At 45.9% G+C, this 26,496-nt stretch overlaps 1 protein-coding gene across 1 annotated transcript in view; it reads left to right on the forward strand.

Moving 5' to 3' along the window:
* Positions 1 to 26,496, forward strand: part of LOC124805612 — a 359,950-nt gene that overhangs the window by 249,201 nt on the left and 84,253 nt on the right. The window contains exons 6-8 of the mRNA XM_047266178.1: positions 755 to 783; positions 877 to 972; positions 20,018 to 20,296. Coding sequence (XP_047122134.1) covers positions 755 to 783; positions 877 to 972; positions 20,018 to 20,296 — 404 coding nt within the window. The remainder of the gene's footprint in view (positions 1 to 754; positions 784 to 876; positions 973 to 20,017; positions 20,297 to 26,496) is intronic.

Raw genomic sequence — 26,496 nt, forward strand, 5'->3', positions numbered from 1 at the left:
TAAGGACAAACACACACCCATGCCCGAAGGAAGACTCAACCTCCGCCGGGATCAGCCACACAGTCCATGACTGCAGCGCCCGAGACCGCTCGGCTAACCCCGCGCGGCGAGCCAGTTTCCTGTGAACACGTCTCTACGGTAGTTTCATTCCACACGAACATTTTGGTTATACACACCGCGATTGTAGGTCCACAATACTCTCCGAGGAAATATTTTCGTGGTAGTCAGGAGTGATGTGGGCAGAGTTTTCAAACACTCAAAATGGTTCAAATGGCTCTGAGCACTATGGGAGTTAACATCTATGGTCATCAGTCCCCTAGAACTTAGAACTACTTAAACGTAACTAACCAAAGGACAGCACACAACACACAATCTTCAAACACTGCAGCAGCGTTTGAAGAAGTGTTCTCATCCAATTTCTTTCTGTCCATTGCCCTTTATGCCTTTCCTAAATGGAGCTCTTTACAGTGAGACCAGATGCTCTGGTAAATAGTGTTCACTGTTGCGTGCGATACCCAATAACAGGCTGTCGTCTCTAGAATACGACCTCCTCCCTCCGCCGGAAAATCACTGCATCATCGTGAGGTAGTGTCGCGATAGGCCATCGATAGATGAGATAAATAGGGTCGGCGACGTCGCGGGCCGTCGCCGGCCCCGCGCTCCCTCCTACCCCCTGCCCCCCTCCCCTGTGATCGATGCGGTGTACGTGCACGTGTAAGTGTGTGAGTGTACGTGGATGTACCGGCGTGTGCAGCGTTCCTGAAGCCGGCGGCGGAGCCGCTGGTGGGCGACACGTGGCTGCTGGCGGGGGCGGCGGCGGCGGCGGCGTGCCTGCTGCTGCTGTTCGCCGTGCTGCTCGCGCTTGGCATGGGCAAGCGCAAGCGCGGCAAGCGGCGCGTCGTGAGCGACGCGCAGGCGCCCGGTGCTGGCGGCGCAGACAACAGGGCCTTCGTGGACTCGGAGGGCGCGCAGGTGAGTGTCGCCGACTCTGCCGCTCCGACCAACGCACCGGTTACTCCTCCACAGCACCTCCATAGGTACGTCAGTGTTCCTTAACCTCTTAACTTGGTATTTTCAGTGGCTGATTTCGCCTATCGCACCACGTGCCCCGTTCACTCATTAACACCCTTCACAAAAGGGAACTTCGCCAAGCGTAAACTGAAGTGACAGAACTCATGGGGTAGCGATATGCGCGTATATAGATGGCGGTAGTATTGCGTACACAAGGTATAAAAAGGCAGTGCATTGGCGGAGCGGTCAATTACGCTTAGGTGATCCACGTGAAAAGGCTTCCGACCTGATTACAGCCGCAGACTTTTGTACCCGGAATTATAGTTGGAGCTAGACACATGGGACAATCCATTTCGGGAATCGTTAGGGAATTCAATATTTATAGACCCACAGTGTCAAAAGTGTGCGGAGCGGTCAGTTACGCTTAGGTGATCCACGTGAAAAGGCTTCCGACCTGATTACAGCCGCAGACTTTTGTACCCGGAATGATAGTTGGAGCTAGACACATGGGACAGTCCATTTCGGAAATAGTGAGGGAATTCAATATTTATAGACCCACAGTGTCAAAAGTGTGCCGAGAATTTCCGGTATTACCTCTCACCATGGACAACACAGCGGCTGTCGGTCTTCACTTAACGACCGAGAGCAGCGGCGTTTGCGTAGAGTTGTCTGTTGTGGCGTAACAAGCTAGTTACGCCACACTGAGAAGGGAGCCGAAAGGCACGCGTACACACACGCCGACTGGCGTCAAGTCTGGAACAGGATACGTTATGACTGCTATCAAGAAAATACGTAGCTTTGGAATATACTTAACTTTTAATCACTCCTTGTGATACATCTCTCTTGACTATACAAATGAGACTCGTAAGATACATGCACTGTTACAATTGGCGCCTTGCTAGGTCGTAGCCATGGACTTAGCAGAAGGCTATTCTAACTGTCTCTCGGCAAATGAGAGGAAGGCTTCGTCCGTATTGTCGCTAGCAATGTCGTCCGTACAACTGGGGCGAGTGCTATATCGTATCTCGAGACCTGCCTTGTGGTGGCGCTCGGTCTGCGATCACACAGTGGCGACACGCGGGTCCGACATGTACTAAATGGACCGCGGCCGATTTAAGCTACCACCTAGCAAGTGTGGTGTCTGGCGGAGACACCACATTGTCAGTGCTAACAGACAAGAAACACCGTGTGAAATTACTGCAGAAATAATGTGGGACGCACGAACAACGTATCCGTTAGCACAGTGTGGCGAAATTTTTGCGTTAATGGGCTATGGCAGCAGACGACCGAGGCGAATGCCTTTGCTAACAGCACGACATCACCTGCAACGCCCCTCGTGGGCTACTGACCATATTACTTGGACTCTTGACTGGAAAACTGTGCTGTGGTCAGATGAGTGCAGATTTTAGTTGCTAAAAACTGGTGGTAGGGTTCGAGTGTGGGTCAGACCGCACGAAGCCATCGACCGAAGTTGTCCTCAAGGTACTGTGAAGCTGGTAGTGGCTCCATAGCGGTGTGGGCTGCGTTTACAGGGAATGCAACGGGTCCAATGAACTGATCATTGACTGTAAATGGTTATGTTCAACTACTTGGAGACCATTTACAGCCATTCGTGGACAGGATGTTCCCAAACAACGATGGAATTTTTACCGATGACAATCCCCCTTGTCACCGGGCCATACTTGTTGGCGATTGGTTTGAAGAACACTCTGGACATTTCGAGCGAATGATTGGGCCACCAAGATCGCTCGACGTGAATCCCATCGAACACTTTTGGGACATAGTGGAGAGGCGACTGCGTGCATGAAATTCTGCACGTCAACAGTTTCGCAGTTATGGACGGCTATAGAGACAGCATGGCTCAATATTTCTGCAGGGACTTCCAACGACTTGTTGAGTGCATGCCACGTCGAGATGCTGCACTATGCCGGGCAAAAGAAGGTCCGACACGATATTAGGAGGCATCCTATGACTTTCGTTACCTCAGTGTAGATAAACTGTCGTGATGAAATATAGCGGCTGTGTAGAGGGGGCAAAATAATGCAAAATGTGTTGCGTCGTTTTTGCCCATTTTTCTTCCAGAAAGGAAATTGACATATTAGGTTTAGACGCAATATATTCAAAACGATGATATATAAAAATTGTTTTTTAAGGTCATTCCACTCCATGAATCGGTACAGCAACCTTTTTTCATTATTGTACAGAGAAACAGTCTCAATTGCAAAACTATATTTATTACAGTAAAAATAACATTACGGCTGAGACTGTTTATTTATAAAAAAGGTTTCATTTAAAATTTGTATTTTATTAACTTTCTTGTAAACTATGTAATCAACGTTCGTAATAACTTGAAATGTTGTGAAATACCCCACCATCATTAATTAATTTTGAAACACGAAAACTTTTGTTGCAACATATATTAAACAAGCTTTTAAGGCACTTACATGCAAATGTAATGACGCTGGTTTCTGAACTACCATTTAGAAAAGTAAACTGTACACACGAGTATTTTCAACATACCTAATTAAAATATCTAAACTTTCATTATTATTCTAATTATTTATTTTACTTATATTTGCTGTATGTTTTAATTGTTTTTTTTTTTACGTTTCAAAATTGTAGTTTTTTTTGCTTACCGTTTAACAGACGTGTATTTTGTTAATTGAAAATTATACATAGCTCATTATTGTGATAGAAAATAATTGCCATAATGGCAATCTGTAAGGAAATACTTAAGACATAACTTTTTTTACATCATTCATATAAAGTTAACGAAATTTCATCACATAATACGCACGATGGAGAACACAATATATAATACGAATTACGAAATTCGCCAGGACTTCAACTTGTCACAGGTGATACTCTGAATATCCTGATTTGTATCAGTCATATTTCAGTACGTTGGTAACCCTTTGCGACAATAATTGATTATCTACCGGTGACTGCAGCTTGATTATATTGTTTCTCAAGTGGAGCCTGACAGCATGATTATCCAACAGAACTAGATCTGAAAATGTCCTCACGAAGTTCTTCCAACTCGAAAGCCGTACACGACCCGTAGCTGTACCTGTGCCGTCGAGCTCTTCGGGATCACCAACTTCCTTGTCCTCAGGTACGATGCTCTAAACGATTTTTTCACTTTGACGATACCAAGAATCTAGCAATATTACAGATTTTTCTCCCTCACGGGAAAGAAAACTTCTGTCAGATATCTTTTGAGCTCGCCAGACGGTTACTTAACAAATTTTGATGCTGTCATTAGGACATTTGGGGCTTTAAAAAGAGATTCTCGATTTCTCGTCCAAACTCACCATTAGTTTCTTTTAAAACTATGAAAAGGTGGTCATTGTGAGCTTATATCCGGAACAAGACACCTGTTCATCCGGTGATCCCAAAGGGCCAAGCGGTACAGGTACAGCCGTGGGACGTACGCGGCTTTCGATGAACTTTGTAAGACGTTTTTTGAAACATAGTTCTGCTGAATGACTATGCTGCCAGTCTCACTTTAGAAACAATATACTCAAGCTGCAGTCACAAGTACATAATCAATTCTCTTCGCCAAGGTTTACCAATGGGTGCTGAAATATGCCTGATACAAATGAGGATTTTTACAGGGGCACCTGCGATCCTTCTGAATTTTGTTTTTTATTGTGATCTCCGTCGTGTATATTATGCAAAGAAATTTCCTTCGAAAAATTTTGTTTTAACCATTTCTTTACAGATTAGCTTTGTTGTAATGATTTTGTATCATAATAATGAGTTACTAATTATTTTCAATCAACAAAATACATGTATATGAAATGGTAAAGAAAAAATGGTAAAAAAATGGTAAACAAAAAATGGTAAAGAAAAAGAAAAATTGGACATAAAAATAAAATACGTACATCATTATTTTGCTCGCTCTACACAGCAGTTAAGTTTCGTCAAGACCATCTATTTACACTTGGAATTGTTTCCTTATTAGCTGATTTTCATTTATACTCCTCACTCCTTATGTAGCATATACGTACATCTGACATTTATTACTTTTTCTAGCTTAGGAAATAAACTAACCTCTCTACGCCTGGTTGTAGCATACACTGACTGATCAGTAGTATACGCACACGCCTGTGTAATGCAGAATTGATCGCTAGATGTCACGAGAGATAGAATGCTCAACATAAAGGACGCTGTAAGTATTTAATTGTGAGCAGAGAAGCTGTAAAAGCAGAATGAATCTGTCAGAAGAGCTTAACGGCTTCGAACGTGGATTAGTCATTGCATGTCACCTGAGTAACAAGTCCTTCATGGACATTTCAGCCCTTCTAAAGCTGCACAAGTCAGCTGTTGCTGATATGATTGTGAAGTGGAAACGCGATGGAACAACCACAGCTAAACCACACAGGCGTTTTGTCACGGACCGCGCGGCTCCCCCCGTCGGATGTTCGAGTCCTCCCTCGGGCATGGGTGTGTGTGTTGTCCTTAGCGTAAGTTAGTTTAAGTAGTGTGTAAGCTTAGGGACCGATGACCTCAGGAGTTTGGTGCCATAAGACCTTACCACAAAGTTCCAAAAAATTACGACTAGGCAGACCTCTTCTACTGACAGATAGGAACTATTGAGCATTGCAGAGGGTGGTTGTAAAAAAATCGCATGAAATCAATGGAAGGGATCACTCGCGAATTCCAAAATGCTACTGGTGTAGTCCAGCTGGTTTTTTTCGTTTTTTCTTTTTTAAGTCATCTGTCTTCTGGTTGGTTTGATGCCGCCTGCCTATAATTCCTCTCCTCTGCCAATTTCTTCATCTCAGAGTAACATTTGCAACCTACGTCCTCAATTATTTGGTGGATGTATTTCAATCTCTGCCTCCCTCTACAGTTTTTACCCTCTGCGGCTCCCTCTAGTACCATGGGAGTTTTCCTCTGATGTCCTAACAGATGTCTCTTCTTCTTGTCGGTGTTTTCCATGTATTCCTTTCCTCTCCCGATTGTGCGCAGACCCTACTCATTCCTTACCTTATCATGACATGTAAATGCTTCAATTCTCTTCTGTTCTGCACTGCCATACAATGCTGTGCTCCAAACGCTCATTCTATAGTCAGTGCTAAGCGGTAGCTGAGATGGTGTAAACAGCGAGGCCACTGGACAGTGGATGATTCGAAACAAATGATTTGGAGTGATGAATCACGTTGTGGCAATCCGATGGAAGGATTTTGGTTTGGTGAATGCTTGGAGAACGTTTCCTGCCATCGAGTGTAGCGCCAAAATGATGCATGGAGGAGGTGGTGGTACAGCATGGAGGTGTTTTTTGTGGTCAGGGCGCGGCTCCCTTATTGCCATCAAGAAAACGCTTAATGAGGAAAGATATGAACACATTTTACTGCATTATGTACTGCGTACAGTAGAGGAATAGTTCGGTGACGTTCATTGTTTGCATCAGCATGACTATGCGCTCTCTCATAACGCGGTACCTACGAGGCAATGGTTTGTGGACAATACATTCCTGAAATGAACTGTCTTAGCCAGAGTCCCGACGTGAACTCCTTGAAACACCTATGAGACGAGTCAGAACGTCTATTTCGCTCCAGATCCCAGCGTCCAACATTACTACCTTCTCTGGTTTCGACTTCTGAGGAAGAGTGGATTGCCAGGGTGTGTGCAGGGTGAACACACCCCTTATTAATGTCCGCTATAGCTGCCTCGCCAAAGGCCTTGCCGCAGTGGTAACAACGGCCCCCATTAGATCACCGAAGTTAATTGCTGTCGGACGTGGCTAGCAGTTGGATTGGTGACCGTCCGGGTCTGCCAAGCGCTGTTGGTAAGTGGATTGCACTCAGCCCTTGTGAGGCCAATTGAGGGGCTACTTGACTGGGAAGTAGCGGCTCTGATCACGAAAACTGGTAACGGCCGTGAGAGCAGTTTGCAGACCACACGCCCCTCCATATCCACATCCAGTGATGCCTATCGGCTGTTGACGACACAACAGTCATCCGTACCGCTGGGTCTTCCGAGACCTGTTCTGACTGAGTACAGAGAGTATAATAGCTTTCTCGATATTTTTGATCGAACAGCGTATAATTTACACCATATTCTTTCTGTGCATCATCTCTTTTTTCTGCATCTTCCCAGCCGGTGGCTGTATCTGCTTGAAGAAAGCTGTTTATCACAGCGTATTCGAGAAATAAATATAATTTATTTTTTAATAGTTCTGAAATAGAAAGTGTTTAGCATATGCTGTTATATGCTAATATACCTTACGCTTTCGAGTAAATGATCGTTTCTTCCATCACAACAATACAGGGACACAATTTCTGTCCATGTAGGACTGGGTCTTCGTTCCGCAACGATCTTTACTTTGACATTCCACTGGCATTGCTTTCATAATTTTGAAGTGTTTGCTACTGACTTTTCTGAGTACTGTTTAAGTTTTTCTTATTTTATAGCATAAGTAGATTCACTATCGAAGTGTCTTAAAATATTTGCGAATCACATCAACTTTTTAATCTTGGTATTTTAGTCGTATTTAGTACTAGAACAGTGCATTTACCACCAATATTAAGTTTTCATTCATGAAGTCTAAGGTCGAGACTGAGGAGTTACGGACCAAAACTGAATTGGATTAGGGTCGAATATTACGTATCAATAAACAGAATGAAATGAAATTTTATTTTCACATAGTTACATGTTTTCTGTATGAAATGTTTTAAAACATGGAGATACAAGGAGAGGAATTTCACATTCTGCATGCCAGTAGCATATCTCTTTTCGAAGACTTCTTGTCATGCGTACGCCACACCTCATTGGTGGTCTTTTCTTCGTTGAGTTTGGCGCAAATACCGGAAAAACTGCTGGCTATGAGACGGGTCGATTTCCTTGTTCGAAGTGGGCGTCCAAATGATGACCTATGTTGTGGTGAGAATACGCCCAACTGTTTCACGAGACTGATCAATAATTCCAAGATGCTTTTTTGGCTGCAGGTCGTCTGCACTCAAGCATGAAACGTCTAATAAATGGTGATAAAATCTCCTGATAATATTTTTTCTGTCTGCTCCTGTCCATTCGGTGGCTTTGAAATTGAGAATCGCTCCTATACATGTCTCCGTATTCTTGTCAGTATCCAAGACAACATTTGGCTTTTGCAAGGCGCCAGTCTTTTAATTTACATCTTATAATGTCTCGTCATGGAACGTGCTGACCGTACGATATCTCGTTCCACTTCATCAACATCTGCTTCTTTCTGGATGCCATTACATATTCGTCCTCCTCCAGTTTTTCATTTTTAATGAAGTCAGGGAAATACTTTCCGTTTTGCAGCAATGTGCCGACAACGTCAGCATTCTTACTCTTTAGTTTGTGAACCAAATCTGGATTACTGTATCAGTTACCGAGTTGAATAAAATAATCCTCGCCGAGCACATCGTGAGCCAGCCCCAAAACAATACGAGAACTTATTTACACTACAGAATAGAGTGCCATAATTTTTGTTCTTACCAATATAAACATGAAAAACGTTATAACTGACCAAGAATAAATTATCTTGACTGACGAGAGATACCAACTAACAGACGAAGGTTCACTAGCATTATAACACCTGCCGTCCTCAAACTCGTCATTCCCATCGGCTACAAGCCACAGAATGCTGTGCACGGATATATCCTTCAAAATCACTGTGAACGAGCAGGCCATGGACGGACACATCCATCGTGACCACTTAAAGATTGAAAATGGCGACAGACGTGCAGCATTCGGCGAGCACACTATGCATGCTTGCCAAATGCTGAATAGGAGACATGCTCGCTTTGAACCAGGTATGCGCACATCGCCGTATACCAAGTCAGTCTGGGAACAACGAATAATCGCCGTTCCGTAGCTCTACGGAAAGCAAAGGCATTCGTAACTGGTAATTAGCGCAGCTGCTTTTGTAGGACCGCCGTGTGGCAGTACGTTATGAAAGAAGAAGAAAACTAGTAAAGGTGGTGGACGGTGTTCCTTATTAAAGCTAAGAAACATAAATACTAACTGGTTAAAAGTAAATTTCTATTAACTACCTCTGTTTTAAAAACTTGTTCCATTTACTTTTTATGCATATTTGAGAATTCAGATCTAATCGCTATTGTTGTTGTAGCTACAGAACAAGGATAATTATTCTTCTCTCTTTTATTTCAGAGCAATAGTTCGATCACAATAAATTGTTTTTTAACATTTTTGGTTGGTTGGTTGGTTTGGGGAAGACCAGACAGCGTGGTCATCGGTCTCATAGGATTAGGGAAGGATGAGGAAGGAAGTCGGCCGTGCCCTTTCAGAGGAACCATCCCGGCATTTGCCTGGAGTGATTTAGGGAAATCACGGAAAACCTAAATCAGGATGGCCGGACGCGGGATTGAACCGTCGTCCTTCCGAATGCGAGTCCAGTGTCTAACCACTGCGCCACCTCGCTCGGTTAACATTTTTGGAATCTGTTTATACACTCCTGGAAATTGAAATAAGAACACCGTGAATTCATTGTCCCAGGAAGGGGAAACTTTATTGACACATTCCTGGGGTCAGATACATCACATGATCACACTGACAGAACCAGAGGCACATATACACAGGCAACAGAGCATGCACAATGTCGGCACTAGTACAGTGTATATCCACCTTTCACAGCAATGCAGGCTGCTATTCTCCCATGGAGACGATTGTAGAGATGCTGGATATAGTCCTGTGGAACGGCTTGCCATGCCATTTCCACCTGGCGCCTCAGTTGGACCAGCGTTCGTGCTGGACGTGCAGACCGCGTGAGACGACGCTTCATCCAGTCCCAAACATGCTCAATGGGGGACAGATCCGGAGATCTTGCTGGCCAGGGTAGTTGACTTACACCTTCTAGAGCACGTTGAGTGGCACGGGATACATGCGGACGTGCATTGTCCTGTTGGAACAGCAAGTTCCCTTGCCGGTCTAGGAATGGTAGAACGATGGGTTCGATGACGGTTTGGATGTACCGTGCACTATTCAGTGTCCCCTCGACGATCACCAGTGGTGTACGGCCAGTGTAGGAGATCGCTCCCCACACCATGATGCCGGGTGTTGGCCCTGTGTGCCTCGGTCGTATGCAGTCCTGACTGTGGCGCTCACCTGCACGGCGCCAAACACGCATACAACCATCATTGGCACCAAGGCAGAAGCGACTCTCATCGCTGAAGACGACACGTCTCCATTCGTCCCTCCATTCACGCCTGTCGCGACACCACTGGAGGCGGGCTGCACGATGTTGGGGTGTGAGCGGAAGACGGCCTAACGGTGTGCGGGACCGTAGCCCAGCTTCATGGAGACGGTTGCGAATGGTCCTCGCCGATACCCCAGGAGCAACAGTGTCCCTAATTTGCTGGGAAGTGGCGGTGCGGTCCCCTACGGCACTGCGTAGGATCCTACGGTCTTGGCGTGCATCCGTGCGTCGCTGCGGTCCGGTCCCAGGTCGACGGGCACGTGCACCTTCCGCCGACCACTGGCGACAACATCGATGTACTGTGGAGACCTCACGCCCCACGTGTTGAGCAATTCGGCGGTACGTCCACCCGGCCTCCCGCATGCCCACTATACGCCCTTGCTCAAAGTCCGTCAACTGCACATACGGTTCACGTCCACGCTGTCGCGGCATGCTACCAGTGTTAAAGACTGCGATGGAGCTCCGTATGCCACGGCAAACTGGCTGACACTGACGGCGGCGGTGCACAAATGCTGCGCAGCTAGCGCCATTCGACGGCCAACACCGTGGTTCCTGGTGTGTCCGCTGTGCCGTGCGTGTGATCATTGCTTGTACAGCCCTCTCGCAGTGTCCGGAGCAAGTATGGTGGGTCTGACACACCGGTGTCAATGTGTTCTTTTTTCCATTTCCAGGAGTGTATTAAGTAATCACACGGAGGTGCGGCGAAAGCACTTCTTTCTTCAAATCATATCTGAGTGAAATAGAACAGGAGCACTTTCCATCGAGCACTTTCTATCATGCACTGTATAGTTGCTTGCACAGATTTTGTCCATGGCTTCGTCCCTCTATATGTACGTCAAATATACTGCATCCCTCCCTTTGTCCATCTCCTCCATCTCCTTCTTTCTTTCCATTTCCTTCTTCCTCTCTCTGTCCATCTCCTCCTTACCCTATCTCTGTCCATCTCCTCCTCTTCCCTTTCTCTATACCCAGCCATGACCATCTACACACAGACATTGTGATGCAATCCACTCAACAAACCAGTTATGCAAGGCAGCCTAGATATCAAGCATTACCCATCATTTTCGCCGCTACCTCCACCTCCTCAATCTCCAACAGTCATGACTTGAAGCCATATACGATGGTTCCCCACACCATGACGCCAGGAGTGACTCCGCTGTGTCTCACGAAAACATTGGAAGAATGGGACCTCTGACCAGGTCGCCGCCATAGTCAATGGTCATCTGGGGCAGTGCAGAACCGCATTTTGTCACAGGACACAAAGCGACGTCGTTCATCATCAGTCCACGCTTCCTCGTCATGGAACTTCTCCAAATGCACTCGCTTGTGTTGTGGTGTTAACGGCCGCCTATGGATAGGACAGCAATTCCTCAGGTCGACTGTTGTTAGTCTCCGACCGTTGTTGCAGGATGACTCAGAATTGGTGGCAGTCCATTACTTGTTCTCGAATGGCAGGCGCAGATGTGAAGAGTTTATAGTGTAACTGGTGAACAATACAGTGGTTCCCTCTTGTGATGGTCAGACGTGGTCAACCAGAATGATGACCAGTAGGGCAGGGCCCTTCCCGTGCAGTCCTACGTCAGGCCACTTGACATCCGAATGCTGCACAAGTCCGGATAATGCACAATTTGACCATCCGGCCAGATGGAGACCTGCAGCGAGGACACTTTCAGACTACGTCAGGTGCTGATAATGCTGTCTCATACGAGTACGCGGCAATTCCGTGTCCTTCACAGTAATCATTCAAGCGCTGTTCGCACCCTTGTACACCCTACCAGGCCTGATAACCACACTAAACACACACTGATGTTCAAATGTGAGTGAAATCTTATGGGACTTAACTGCTAAGGTCATTAGTCCCTAAGCTTACACACTACTTAACCTAAATTATCCTAAGGACAAACACACACACCCATGCCCGAGGGAGGACTCGAACCTCCGCCGGGACCAGCCGCACAGTCCATGCCCGCAACGCCTGAGACCGCTCGGCTAATCCCGCGTGGCTAAACACACACTCTCCACCATGGTAGCCATTCTGCCGGACACAGAACATTGCAACAGTAATTACTCTGAGCAGCAGGATTAAAGGATCAGTTTTTCTAATCCCCGTAACTGTCTCCTTTTGCAACACTTAAGTCTGAAATGTGGCTCAAAGGTGCCCTCAGACGTCCTGTGTAATAGTTCAACAGCGTGGCGCCCTGTGACGTCACCCTCGGGCTCGACAACGCTTCAGACAGCTAGGCGCAGTGTAACCGCAGTATTTGCCCTGGTGTATGCAGTAGAACCATTAGGGTTTCAGACAGGAGGGCGTAAAAAGTGTAGAAATTCTTTGCTGCTTCGTATCACGTTCCAGTTTCGTTTAATGGTTTGGAACGGTTCGTAGCGGTCCCACCCTGCACATCAGAGCAAAAATTGCGATCGCATTACACCCCAGAGGGGTTAGATCATAGCCATTGAGGTTGTAGCGTCATGATGTCTGTCGAGAAGGGATGGATCGCTCAGGAAGTGTCACCAGTGTCAAACGTCCTGTTGCTCATCGCTCTGCGAATGTGTCGTGTGCGAATCAGCTTCACAAGGAAATGGGTGGTTTCTTAAACGCACTGTATGCCACTCCTGAGGCATTTTCTTGTAGCTTCTGACCGGCGTTTGTCTAAAATATTTTCCTCTGCCGCTCATAAAGACACTGCGTGATTTCAACCTAGGGTGTCGCGGTTGTGATGTCCAGCGCAGAGACGTGAAGAGAAGGGGTGAAATGTGGCTAAGAGGGACTGTACTGTGACACGTCCAAGGTAGTGTGTGGGGATTCTGCAGAGGCGTCAAAAGACGGGGTGAAATGTTGGTGAGAGGGTGTGTGACATTTTTCCCATCGTTTGACAAGTTCATGGTGGCGTTGGGCAGCATTGTGGTGAACACTAATTTTATCTTGGAACGCTTCCATTTTGGTCCGTGTTTGCTTAGAAAAACAATAATATCAGAAACTGAGTCCGCCTTGAAGCAAAACACCTTGTTATTCGTGTATTTCTTTATTCTCCCAAACTAGTTTCGGCGACAAATATCACCATCATCAGTGGGCTTTCTAAATCTAAAACATACAGAAAATAGCGTGGTTACACAAACACAGTAGCACATTATTAAATTTCTACATTCGTTTTTTGAAATATAGTGTTCTATGGATACTTTCATACTACCTTATTTATTGTATGTTACAGCATGTTTTAAGAATTATTGTCGCTGTTTGCGACATATTTTCTGTGCGCTTTTTTTCTGTTGCCGTTTTTTACTCAGCGAACATCATGTCATCTGCAACCGTGTGTGTCGCGCGGGATTATCCGAGCGGTCTCAGGCGCTGCAGTCATGGACTGTGCGGCTGGTCCCGGCGTAGGTTCGAGTCCTCCCTCGGGCGTGTGTGTGTCTGTTTGTCCTTAGGATAATTTAGGTTAAGCAGTGTGTAAGCTAGGGACTGATGACCTTAGCAGTTAAGTCCCATAATATTTCACACACATTTGAACCTAATTTTTCTAACCGTGTGAGCGGCTGTTAGTAAACAAAATACTAAAAGGTGAACTTCATATGTCGGAAATATACACTTGGGATAGTGGTAGTGGTGTGGAATCCAGTTATTTGGTGTGTACTGAGCTGTCACTTAGTCATTCGTGTACTGACGTTCGTTGGATGGTATGTAGCTGCTTTTATACACAGAAAAACAAAACTTTCGCACTTTGTTTCTGATCAACCACTTCCACATCACACACAGAGACATAAATAAGGAACAGAAGTCGTCGTAATTCGCGCTACAGTTTTCATAGCCTTTCTCGCCACATGCGATACACCTCTCGCGACATAAGCGAACAGCAAGATGGCGTAATATTCTTGGTCAGAAACAAACTGCGGAAGGTTTGTTTTTCTGTGTATAAAAGCAGCTACATACCATCCAACGAACGTGAGTACACGAACAGCTAAGTAACAGCTGAGTACACACTAAATAAAAATGGCTCTGAGCACTAAGCGACTTAACTTCTGAGGTCATCAGTCGCCTAGAACTTAGCACTAATTAAACCTAACTAACCTAAGGACATCACACACATCCATGCCCGAGGCAGGATTCGAACCTGCGACCGTAGCGGTAGCCCGGTTCCAGACTGTATCGCCTAGAACCGCAAGGCCACTCCAGCCGCCCCACACTAAATAACTGGATTCCACAACACTACTACAACCCCAAGTGTATATTGCTGACATACGAAGTTCACCTTTTAGTATTTTGCTTACTAACAGCCGCTCACACGGTTGCAGATGACGTGATGTTCGCTGAGTAAAAAACGGCAACACGGCTGGAAAACCGAGAACGTTTTATTCATGTAAGCCGTCGCGAAAGACTACGAGGACGAATAACAAGGTGTTTTGCGTCGAGGCGGACTTAATTTCTGATATTATTGCATTGTGGTGAAATTTGGTGTCAGTGTGACATCGTAAACCCACATCACAAGTCACATGAACTTCTGAGCTTTGATCTGTTTTTCACATCTTGCTATTTCAGACGAGTTTAATAACAATCTTTGCCAACATCGTAGGCATGACGGGCTATGCTATGGGTATAATGTTTTGTGATGTAAATAGTAATTTTAACTTTGACGTGCCAATGCATCGCTCATTTCATGTTTTATGTATCTGAAAATTCAATGGGAAGAATTTGTGTGTAGCTGGCACAAGATGTTTCTAATAACTTTTATGAAGATCTGAAGCTGGTAACTTAGTTTTACCGAAACCGGTGTCCACGATAAAGTTTTTTGTGGTGACCTCGGCTAAGAAGTTTTTCTTCTCCTAAATAGAGGAAGTCAGGGTAAAATGACGTAGCAAGACTATGGACGAAACCAGTTGAGTGGTGGAACCTGCACTAAGCTGTACAAAAAGATTGATAGGCAACCCCATCCTACATTCATGGCGACGAGCTGTCTGCTTTTGTCTTGGTACTGTGAACGAAAAACTTGTAGGTAATCATCTAACTTTTTATTTTATTCACATACGAGTATATTCATTCATTAGTATTATATGCAATTACATGTTTGAGAAAAGTACAAGTTATCTTTAAAGCTTACTTTTAGCTGTGTTTTGAGAGGTAGAAGGTACTGCTAGAGTACGCAGTAGTTGAACGTTTTTCGAATGAATCAAAGAAGGCATTTCAGGCTACTGTGACATACCATGTGGACTCTAGTTATATTCTGTGTCATCTTTGAAATTAATTATTACTTACTGTACGTATGTCTTTAAATTTAACATCAATAACAGTAGGTCATTCTGTAATGAAATACACTCCTGGAAATTGAAATAAGAACACCGTGAATTCATTGTCCCAGGAAGGGGAAACTTTATTGACACATTCCTGGGGTCAGATACATCACATGATCACACTGACAGAACCACAGGCACATAGACACAGGCAACAGAGCATGCACAATGTTGGCACTAGTACAGTGTATATCCACCTTTCGCAGCAATGCAGGCTGTTATTCTCCCATGGAGACGATCGTAGAGATGCTGGATGTAGTCCTGTGGAACGGCTTGCCATGCCATTTCCACCTGGCGCCTCAGTTGGACCAGCGTTCGTGCTGGACGTGCAGACCGCGTGAGACGACGCTTCATCCAGTCCCAAACATGCTCAATGGGGGACAGGTCCGGAGATCTTGCTGGCCAGGGTAGTTGACTTACACCTTCTAGAGCACGTTGGGTGGCACGGGATACATGTGGACGTGCATTGTCCTGTTGGAACAGCAAGTTCCCTTGCCGGTCTAGGAATGGTAGAACGATGGGTTCGATGACGGTTTGGATGTACCGTGCACTATTCAGTGTCCCCTCGACGATTACCAGTGGTGTACGACCAGTGTAGGAGATCGCTCCCCACACCATGATGCCGGGTGTTGGCCCTGTGTGCCTCGGTCGTATGCAGTCCTGATTGTGGCGCTCACCTGCACGGCGCCAAACACGCATACGACCATCATTGGCACCAAGGCAGAAGCGACTCTCATCGCTGAAGACGACACGTCTCCATTCGTCCCTCCATTCACGCCTGTCGCGACACTACTGGAGGCGGGCTGCACAATGTTGGGGCGTGAGCGGAAGACGGCCTAACGGTGTGCGGGACCGTAGCCCAGCTTCATGGAGACGGTTGCGAATGGTCCTCGCCGATACCCCAGGAGCAACAGTGTCCCTAATTTGCTGGGAAGTGACGGTGCGGTCCCCTACGGCACTGCGTAGGATCCTACGGTCTTGGCATGCATCCGTGCGTCGCTGCGGTCCGGTCCCAGGTCGACGGGCACGTGCACCTTCCGCCGACCACTGGCGACAACATCGATGTACTGTGGAGACCTCACGCCCCACGTGTTGAGCAATTCGGCGGTACGTCCACCCGGCCTCCCGCATGCCCACTATACGCCCCCGCTCAAAGTCCGTCAGCTGCACATACGGTTCACGTCCACGCTGTCGCGGCATGCTACCAGTGTTAAAGACTGCGATGGAGCTCCGTATGCTACGGCAAACTGGCTGACACTGACGGCGGCGGTGCCCAAATGCTGCGCAGCTAGCGCCATTCGACGGCCAACACCGCGGTTCCTGGTGTGTCCGCTGTGCCGTGCGTGTGATCATTGCTTGTACAGCCCTCTCGCAGTGTCCGGAGCAAGTATGGTGGGTCTGACACACCGGTGTCAATGTGTTCTTTTTTCCATTTCCAGGAGTGTAAATTCAACGAAGCATTAAACATGAATTGATAAATGTGCGATGATATAAAAATTAATTTTTGTAGGCCAGATACAAGAACATGAATTTCCCCGTTCCGATGGCAGGCAATGAAGTGAAGAAACCGCCATGACAATCTTGGGCTGCGATGTAGACGCAGCAGGCTATGGAAGCTGCTACCAGTGGAGGGGTAGCTGCGGGCGTCGAAAGCATCCGGGCTTCCCCAGGGTACGCTTAGAAGACAAACTAGGAATACGAACAAAACTTTCAATGGTGTTCAGAAAGTATTGGGTATATTCCACCGAACTTTGAACACTGTGTTGGAGCTTGAACTGGTACAACATCTGAAACTATTGGAGTTGCACTTGATTGGTACGACAGTGAAAGAGGTGAGACAACTTGCATTCCAAATATCCGAGAAAAGCAAAGAGGTTACTTAGTTGTGGGAAAGACATATCGTACGAAGAACACCTTTTTGGCGACAACAGTGCTGCTTCCGATGATAGTCGCTGTTTGCACTACTTGGACCTATACTCGCGTTCAAAGCCCTGAGAATACTGGTTAAAGTATCAGCAGTGTAATTTGTGGGCACAAACTGAATGCGCAGGAGTAGCCCACAGAACAAAAAACTTTATTTGTGATGCCTTCAAATATATGGGATCGGTGATAATTACTTCTTCCCAAACGGAACTAATTTTGTTGCTTCATGGATATCTCTAACGTCGATCAGTTGTAGAATTTTGGAACACGTATTATGTTCGAGTATAATGACTTTTCTGGAGACCAGAAATTTACTCTGTAGGAATCAGCATGGATTTCGAAAAAGACCATCGTGTGAAACCCAGCTCGCGCTATTCGTCCACGACACTCAGAGGGCCATAGACACGGGTTCCCAGGTAGATGCCGTGTTTCTTGACTTCCACAAGGCGTTCGATACAGTTCCCCACAGTTGTTTAATGAACAAAGTCAGAGCATATGGACTATCAGACCAATTGTGTGATTGTATTGAATAGTTCCTAGATAACAGAACGCAGCATATCATTCTCAATGGAGAGAAGTCTTCCGAAGTAAGAGTGATTTCAGGTGTGCCGCAGGGGAGTGTCGTAGGATTGTTGCTATTCACAATATACATAAATGACCTTGTGGATAACATCGGAAGTTCACTGAGGCTTTTTGCGGATGATGCTGTAGTATATCGAGAGGTAGTAACAATGGAAAATTGTACTGAAATGCAGGAGGATCTGCAACGAATTGACGCATGGTGCAGGGAATGGCAATTGAATCTGAATGTAGACAAGTGCAATGTGCTGCGAATACATAGAAAGAAAGATCCTTCATCATTTAGCTAGAATATAGCAGGTCAGCAACTGGAAGCAGTTAATTCCATAAATTATCTGGGAGTAGGCATTAGGAGTGATTTAAAATGGAATGATCATATCAATTTGATCGTCGGTAAAGCAGATGCCAGACTGAGATTCATTGGAAGAAATCTAAGGAAACGCAATCCGAAAACAAAGGAAGTAGTTTACAGTACACCTGTTCGCCCACTGCTTGAATACTGCTCAGCAGTGTGGGATCCATGCCAGATAGGGTTAATAGAAGAGATAGAGAGGATCCAACGGAGAGCAGCGCGCTTCGTTACAGGTGTAAGCAGGCTGTTTAGGTTTTTATGTTGGTAACGTCACGTAGCGCTCTATATGAAAATCACTGACTGTGCTGTGTGAAGGCTGTGGTTGGTTTGCATTGTTGGAGTATATGCTATTGTAGTGTTGGCCATCTGGCTGTTAACAGTGGTCAGTACATAGCGTTGCGCAGTTGGAGGTGAGCCGCCAGCAGTGGTGGATGTGGGGAGAGAAATGGCGGAGTTTTTAGAGTGGATGATCTGGATGTGTGTCCATCAGAGACAGTAAATTTGTAAGACTGGAAGTCATGAACTGCTGTATATATTATGACTTTTGAACACTATTAAGATAAATACATTGTTCGTTCTCTATCAAAATCTTTCATTTGCTAACTATGCCTATCAGTAGTCAGTGCCTTCAGTAGTTTGAATCTTTTATTCAGCTGGCAGTAGTGGCGCTCATTGTATTGCAGTAGTTCGAGTAACGAAGATTTTTGTGAGGTAAGTGATGCGTGAAAGGTATAGGTTAATGTTAGTCAGGGCCATTCGTTTGTAGGGGTTATTGAAAGTCAGACTGCGTTGCGCTAAAAATATTGTGTGTCAGTTTAGTGTTGGTCAGAATAGGTAAAGAGCGAAATGTCTGAGTACGTACAGTTCCGCTCAGCTGTTTGAAAATCAAATAATGTAAGAGGTTTATCAGCACAGTAATTCATTAATTTTTCTAAGGGGACGTTAGGTGACGTTTCACAGGATGATTTAGTAATAGCGAAAGCGTTACGGAGATGATAGATAAACTCCGGTGGAAGACTCTGCAGGAGAGACGCTCAGTAGCTCGGTACGGGCTTTTGTTGAAGTTTCGAGAACATACCTTCACTGAGGAGTCAAGCAGTGTATTGCTCCCTCCTACGTATATCTCGCGAAGAGACCATGAGGATAAAATCAGAGAGATTATAGCCCACACAGAAGCATACCGACAATCTTTCTTTCCACGAACAATACGAGACTGGCAGAGAAGGGAGGACCGATAGAGGTACTCAAAGTACCCTCCGCCACACACCGTCAGGTGGCTTGCGGAGTATGGATGTAGATGTAGATGTAGATTCAAATTCGTAGTTCTACTTTCAGTCTTCACTTTTTGTACGACAGAACCGAGAAACCTAAATTGATGCTACTGAATAATTGTTCCAGGAGTAGTATTTTATTTGTTAAATGCAAATCCATTGAATATATCAAATATCTAATGTTTATCTGAATTTCTTACCTTTTCTTACTCCTATGTCATTTTACCCTGACATCGAATGGCGAAATCTAGAAGTGAAGGAGGCACAGTCCAGTTAGTTTTATTCAATAAAATGTTTTATGAAGTAATAATGACCTAAAAAATTCATTGTGAATTGCAGAGTAATCACATAGGTGTAGATAAAGACACGTGTTTTTGATTCGACTGCCGCCGTACGCTCTGCTGACAGCGCACGGAGGAGCGCGCTGAGGAGAGCGGCCGCCGACGGCCTTCGCCGCGCCTGCCCGGGGTGGCGCCACCCCCGGGTCCTCCGCCCCCAGTGGCCGCCTCCGTCCGCGAGGAGCAGACGCAGACTCCGCGGCGGCCCGCCAGTGGCTCCAGCGGCTCCAGCAGCGGCGCCTGCTCCTCTGCCAGGGCCTCGCTAGTCCGGCGCCGCGCCCAGCCGGCGCACCACCACCGCAAGCACCGCCACCACCACGACCAGCACCACCGCCGGCGACAGGCGCAGGTAGGCCACCACACTCTGCTAAAGCAAAGGCAGGCGTACCTCACACCATGTGGTACTGCAGAGTGACAGCAGCCGTCTCCGACGGGGAGGGAGTAACTACACTACTGGCCATTAAAATTGCTACACCAAGAAGAAATACAGATGATAAACGGCTATTCATTAGACAAATATATTATACTAGAACTGACATGTGATTACATTTTCACGCAATTTGGGTACATAGATCCTGAGAAATCAGTACCCAGAACAACCACCTCTGGCTGTAATAACGGCCTTGATACGCCTGAGCATTGAGTCAAACAGAGCTTGGATGGCGTGTACAGGTACAGCTGCCCATGCAGCTTCAACACGATACCACAGTTCATCAAGAGTAGTGACTGGCGTATTGTGACGAGCCAGTTGTTCGGCCACCATTGACCAGACGTTTTCAGTTGGTGAGAGATCTGGAGAATGTGCTGGCCAGGGCAGCAGTCGAACATTTTCTGTATCCAGAAAGGCCCGTACAGGACCTGCAACATGCGGTCGTGCATTATCCTACTGAAATGTAGGGTTTTGCAGGGATCGAATGAAGGGTAGAGCCACGGGTCGTAACATATTTGAAATGTAACGTCCACTGTTCAAAGTGCCGTCAATGCGAACAAGAGGTGACGGAGACGCGTAATCAATGGCAACCCATACTATCATGCCGGGTGATACGCCAGTATGGTGATGACGAATACACGGTTCCAATGTGGGTTCACCGCGATGTCTCCAAACACGGATGCGACCATCATGATGCTGTAAACAGAACCTGGATTCATCCGAAAAAATGACGTTTTGCCATTCGTGCACAAAGGTTCGTCGTTGAGTAAAACATCGCAGGCGCTCCTGTCTGTGATGCAGCGTCAAGGGTAACCGCAGCCATGGTCTCCGAGCTGATAGTCCATACTGCGGCAAACGTCATCGAACTGTTCGTGCAGATGGTTGTGTTGTCTTGCAGACGTCCCCATCTGTTGACTCAGGGATCGAGACGCGGCTGCACGATCCGTTACAGCCATGCGGATAAGATGCTGTCATCTCGACTGCTAGTGATACGAGGCCGCTGGGATCCAGCACGGCGTTCCGTATTACCCTCGTGAACCCACCGATTCCATATCCTGCTAACAGTCATTGGATCTTGACCAACGCGAGCAGCAATGTCGCGATACGATAAACCGCAATCGCGAGAGGCTATAATGCGAACTTTATCAAAGTCGGAAACGTGATGGTACGCATTTCTCCTCCTTACACGAGGCATCACAACAACGTTTCACCAAGCAACGCCGGTCAACTGCTGTTTGTGTATGAGAAATCGGGTGGAAGCTTTCCTCATATCAGCACGTTGTAGGTGTCGCCACTGGCGCCAACCTTGTGTGAATGCTCTGAAAAGCTAATCATCTGCATATCACGGCATCTTCTTCCTATCGGTTAAATTTCGCGTCTGTAGCACGTCATCTTCGTGGTGTAGCAATTTTAACGGCCAGTAGTCTATTTCAGACGAGTTTAACAATAACACCTCTTTTAACTGCACGTTTAAATACATGCGAGCTCTCGATAGCACATGACAAAGTCAAGACCTTTAGGTGTACCTTTTCATTGACATATACAGGGGATAGGCAAAATAATGTGAACGCTTGTATTTACTTTGGAACGGTTTATTAATAAGGGGTTGGACTCCCTTTTGCGGGTAATACAGTTGCGATTCTTCTTGGAATACTGGCATACAATAATTGTACAGTCTCCAGTGGAATGTTATACCACTCTTCGGTCAGAACCTCTTCTAACTCCCGTAGTGACGAGGGAGGCGGAAATCTGCTCCGGAGTCTGCACTCCAATACCGCCCACGAGGGTTCGATAATGTTCATGTCCGCGGACTGTGCTGGTTCAGTTGCATGCTCTTCGTACCACGACTGTACTGTCCTGTCCTGAAATTTGGCATCATTGTTGGGGAACAGCATTTGAATCACGTGGTGCACCTGATCACCTAAAATGTTCACATACACGTTGGCTGTAACACGGCCTTCGAGAGTAATAATGGGTCCAGCAGAGTACCATGATATGGGTAGCCGCACCATCACACTTCCACCTCCATACTTAAGGAGAATTGGAACGCCCTATCCTGACAATGTTAAATTTAATGACTTGGCTTCCCTGTATTTCAGGAACCACTGTAGCCATTCACATAAAACTTTTACAGGACATTAAACTACATGTTCTGTGTCTACTGAACTACAATAATTGCATTTCAGCCACTGCTTTTGGAAAAACAATTTTTTAATTACATGGCTAAAATTTTGTGTACTTTTTTGTACATTATCCTAAATAATTTTGATTATACCTAACAAAAATCGCTCTGAGCACTATGGGACTTAACATCTGTGATCATCAGTCCCCTAGAACTTAGAACTACTTAAACCTAACCAACCTAAGGACATCACACATATCCATGCCCGAGGCAGGATTCGAACCTGCGACCGTAGCGGTCACGCGGTTCCAGACTGAAGCACCTAGAACCGCATGGCCACACCGGCCGGCTTATACCTAACATTGCGTTCTTCTTTTAGTTCAGTAGATTAAGGATATGTATGCTTTTACTCCCTGGAAATTTGAATACTTTACTCGAAGTGGTTTCTGAGATTTATGTAATAATGCAACAGAAAATGTAAATTTTCAGGAACGCTCTAAAGTTTCAAAAGACTGTAACTCACTCAATATATGCTTAATTTTTTAAATTTTTAGTCACTCAGAAGCACCCTGCACCATACTGTACATCATCCTATTGATCTTTTTCCAAGTTTTTTCTGCTTTTCTTCTTTCTGGACTCCTAAGTGGCCAACTGTGCTGCATACTCTGCTTTATGAGTGCGAACCTTGTCCATCCGTTCAAGTTCTGTGATGCAGTTTGTTCCAGGATTAATTACTATACGCTGTAGCACTTTCACCCTACCAATGCTGCCATCATTAAAAGCAAAAACAGCATCACTGATACCTCACTTTAGTGTCTTCATTCCAATAAAAACATTTTTTGGTAAGCGAGTCCATATAAGATTACTGAACGACTCATTGGGATTTTGAGTCTGACCATGCAGACACTTCTCCAGTAATTCAGGATTTGCCAGGTCTCTGTAAATAGGTTTTATGATCTCCATGACTGCAGCTGAGATGGAATGTTTATGGCTGTATGAATTGTTTGAGTACTGGGCATTGCGGTAATTGCAACGTGAATCAGGTCCCGGAGGGCAAAGGTGGTGTACTGGTTTTTTATCATTTGTAAGTCTGTGGAAGAACGTAGCCCATACCGCTTGCTTCATTTTCAACAGATCCTCTGTATTATTTCTAATGGCCATCCCATAATACTGCTGTAGTTCATCAATAATTTTGTCTATCAGCCTGCTCCTTATGGTTTTACCATCAGAAAGTTTCTTGTCTGTCAAACTTTGTTTCAACTTCCTCAACCTGGTGCCCATCCTCTTCTGGACATGACCTTTATAACACAGCAATCCACAGCCTTCTATACAAATAATTACCGATTTTATTAGACCTTGAAGTAAGGCACGTAAAAAATTTTAACATTTTCAGCCGGTGTAGATTATATTTAAAAAAAATAAAATACTTTCCTTACGAGATTATAAGTGATATATATTTCCACTGATCAGCCGACCAGGATTCATGCTCCTGACACCACGTTTTACGCTTCTTTGTGTTGGTTGTCGTCACTAATGGTTTGGTATAGCAGCTCGTCCATGAACATTCGCTTTATGGAGATCTCGGCGGACAGCGTCGATAGATACAGGGTCTCGAAAATCGCTGTTGAGCTCTGCAGTCACTTTAGCCGCCGTGCTTTTGTGTTGTTTTGACACAATTCGTGTTACCGTACGACGATCTCTGTCATTTAGTTTGGATTTACGCCCACTATTATGTTTACACGATTATGTCTTCCCATGTTTTGTGTAGGCTGTCATGACTGTTGAAATAGTTGTTCTTGAAACATTCAATAAGTTGGCGGCTTCCTTGGTTACTGACACTCCAGCTAATTGGCCCCCCACAATTTGCCCTCTCTGGAGCTCTATTAGGTCTTTCATTGCACGTCGACCATGGCCTCTGAATGCAAATACGAAGTGTGCACTGATGCCTAGTCTGTACTGAACACTCACAGTCCAGCGCGCACGTGCCTTACCTACGTTGTTGACCGTCAAACACAACCATCCCATTACTACCATTGTTCGCATTATTTTGCCTATCCCCTGTAGGTTTCCCGTAGTCACTGGACGGAGCAGAGCTTTCGCGAAGTTTGTATGACGTCACAAGTTCGTTGTGGGGCCTGTACCTGTCGTGGGCCCAGAGGGGCTATAACACGACGATCCGCCACAAACGAAATGGGTCTAGCGTGACTGACACCTAGCGGTAGATCATCTGCGCAAGGAAACCAGTTCTGGACTCCCGTGAATCCGCGCATGCGCACTGGACGGCGGTACGCGGCTCGGGTGAAGTAGGGAGTACTCCAGTTGTGTTTTCTGCTAATTATTGATTTTATTTTTGAGGTTTTCATACTGGAGCTTTTGAACATTCTTCAGAGTAAATATTCACAAATGCAGCACAAAACAAATATTTTTTTCCGGCAAAATTTCTATTGTACGAGCTGTTTGTGAAAAGCATTCTGTGGCGTTGTCCGAAGAACGAGGTCCCACACCAAAATTAGTACCTCACGACGGAACCACAAGTAAGGACAATCGCTGACTGATGCAGCAACAAATGCCTCAGGAGGTTCCATAAGCCACCGCCGCTGCCGCAAGAATACTTACGTCAGAGCGTAGTGCTGCTCAGCCCACTTTGCAACCATCGCTGACGACGACAGCATCGTTTAACTTCAGACCCAGCAGCACGAGTTGTATTAGAAGTCAGCACCGTATCGAAGTTCATAGTCAACTTTAGTGTACACTGAAATATGAAATTATCGTTCTGTATTGCCTCAATGGATAAAAGTCATAGAGTTCAACAACAGTAAGAAATACATTTTGTCATCCTCTAGACATTGATTGTTTACAAGTATTCTACACACATAAAAAAAAGTTTTGTATCGCCTCGGTTCCGAGAGTTCCGGAAACTGTAGAGCAAATTGGAAGAGAGATCAACATAAACATCATTTCCGCCCTTTTTGGTGCAAATGGCTCTGAGCACTATGGGACTTAACTTAGAAATGCTTAAACCTAACTAACCTAAGGACATCCATGCCCGAGGCAGGATTAGAACTTGCGACCTTAGCGGTCGCGCGGTACCAGACTGAAGTGCCTAGAACCGCTCGGCCACTGCGGCCGGCTCCACCCCTTTTATTGCTCATAAAAACCACACTTCATTTGTACCACCATATAGCGAGACCTTCAGAGGTGGTGGTCCAGATTGCTGTACACACCGGTACCTCTAATAGCCAGTAGCACGTCCTCTTGCGTTGATTTTTGCCTTTATTCGTCGTGGCATACTATCCACAAGTTCATCAAAACACTGTTTGTCCAGATTGTCCCACTCATCAACGGCGATTCGGCTTAGATCCCTCAGTGGTTGGTAGGTCACGTCGTCCATAAGCAGCCCTTTTAAATCTATCCCAGCCATGTTCGATAGGGTTCATGTCTGGAGAACATGCTGACCACTCTAGTCTAACTATGTCATTATCCTGAAGGAAGTCATTCACAAGAAGTGCACGATGGGGACGCCAATTGTCCATGAACACGAATGCCTCGCCAATATGCTACCGATATGGTTGCACTATCGGTCGGAGGATGGCATTCACGTATCGTACAGCCGTTACAGCGCCTTCCACGACCACCAGCAGCGCACGTCGGCCCCACATAATGCCACTGCACTCGCTGGACAGTGGGTCTTAGGCGTTCAGCCTGGCTGGGTTGCCTCCAAACACGTCTCCGACGATTGTCTGGTTGAAGGCACATGCGACTCTCATTGGTGAAGAGAACGTCATGCCAATTCTGAGCGTCCCATTCGACATGTTGTTGGGCCCATCTGTACCGCGCTGCATGATGTCATGGTTGCAAAGATGGACCTCGCCATGAACGTCGGGAGTGAAGTTGAGCATCATGCAGTCTATTGCGCACAGTTTGAGTCGTAACACGACGTCCTGTGGTTGTCTAAAAGCATTATTCAACATGGTTGCGTTGCTGTCAGGGTTCCTCT

Source organism: Schistocerca piceifrons, chromosome 7 (genome assembly GCF_021461385.2).
Source record: "Schistocerca piceifrons isolate TAMUIC-IGC-003096 chromosome 7, iqSchPice1.1, whole genome shotgun sequence".
Lineage (NCBI taxonomy): Eukaryota > Metazoa > Arthropoda > Insecta > Orthoptera > Acrididae > Schistocerca > Schistocerca piceifrons.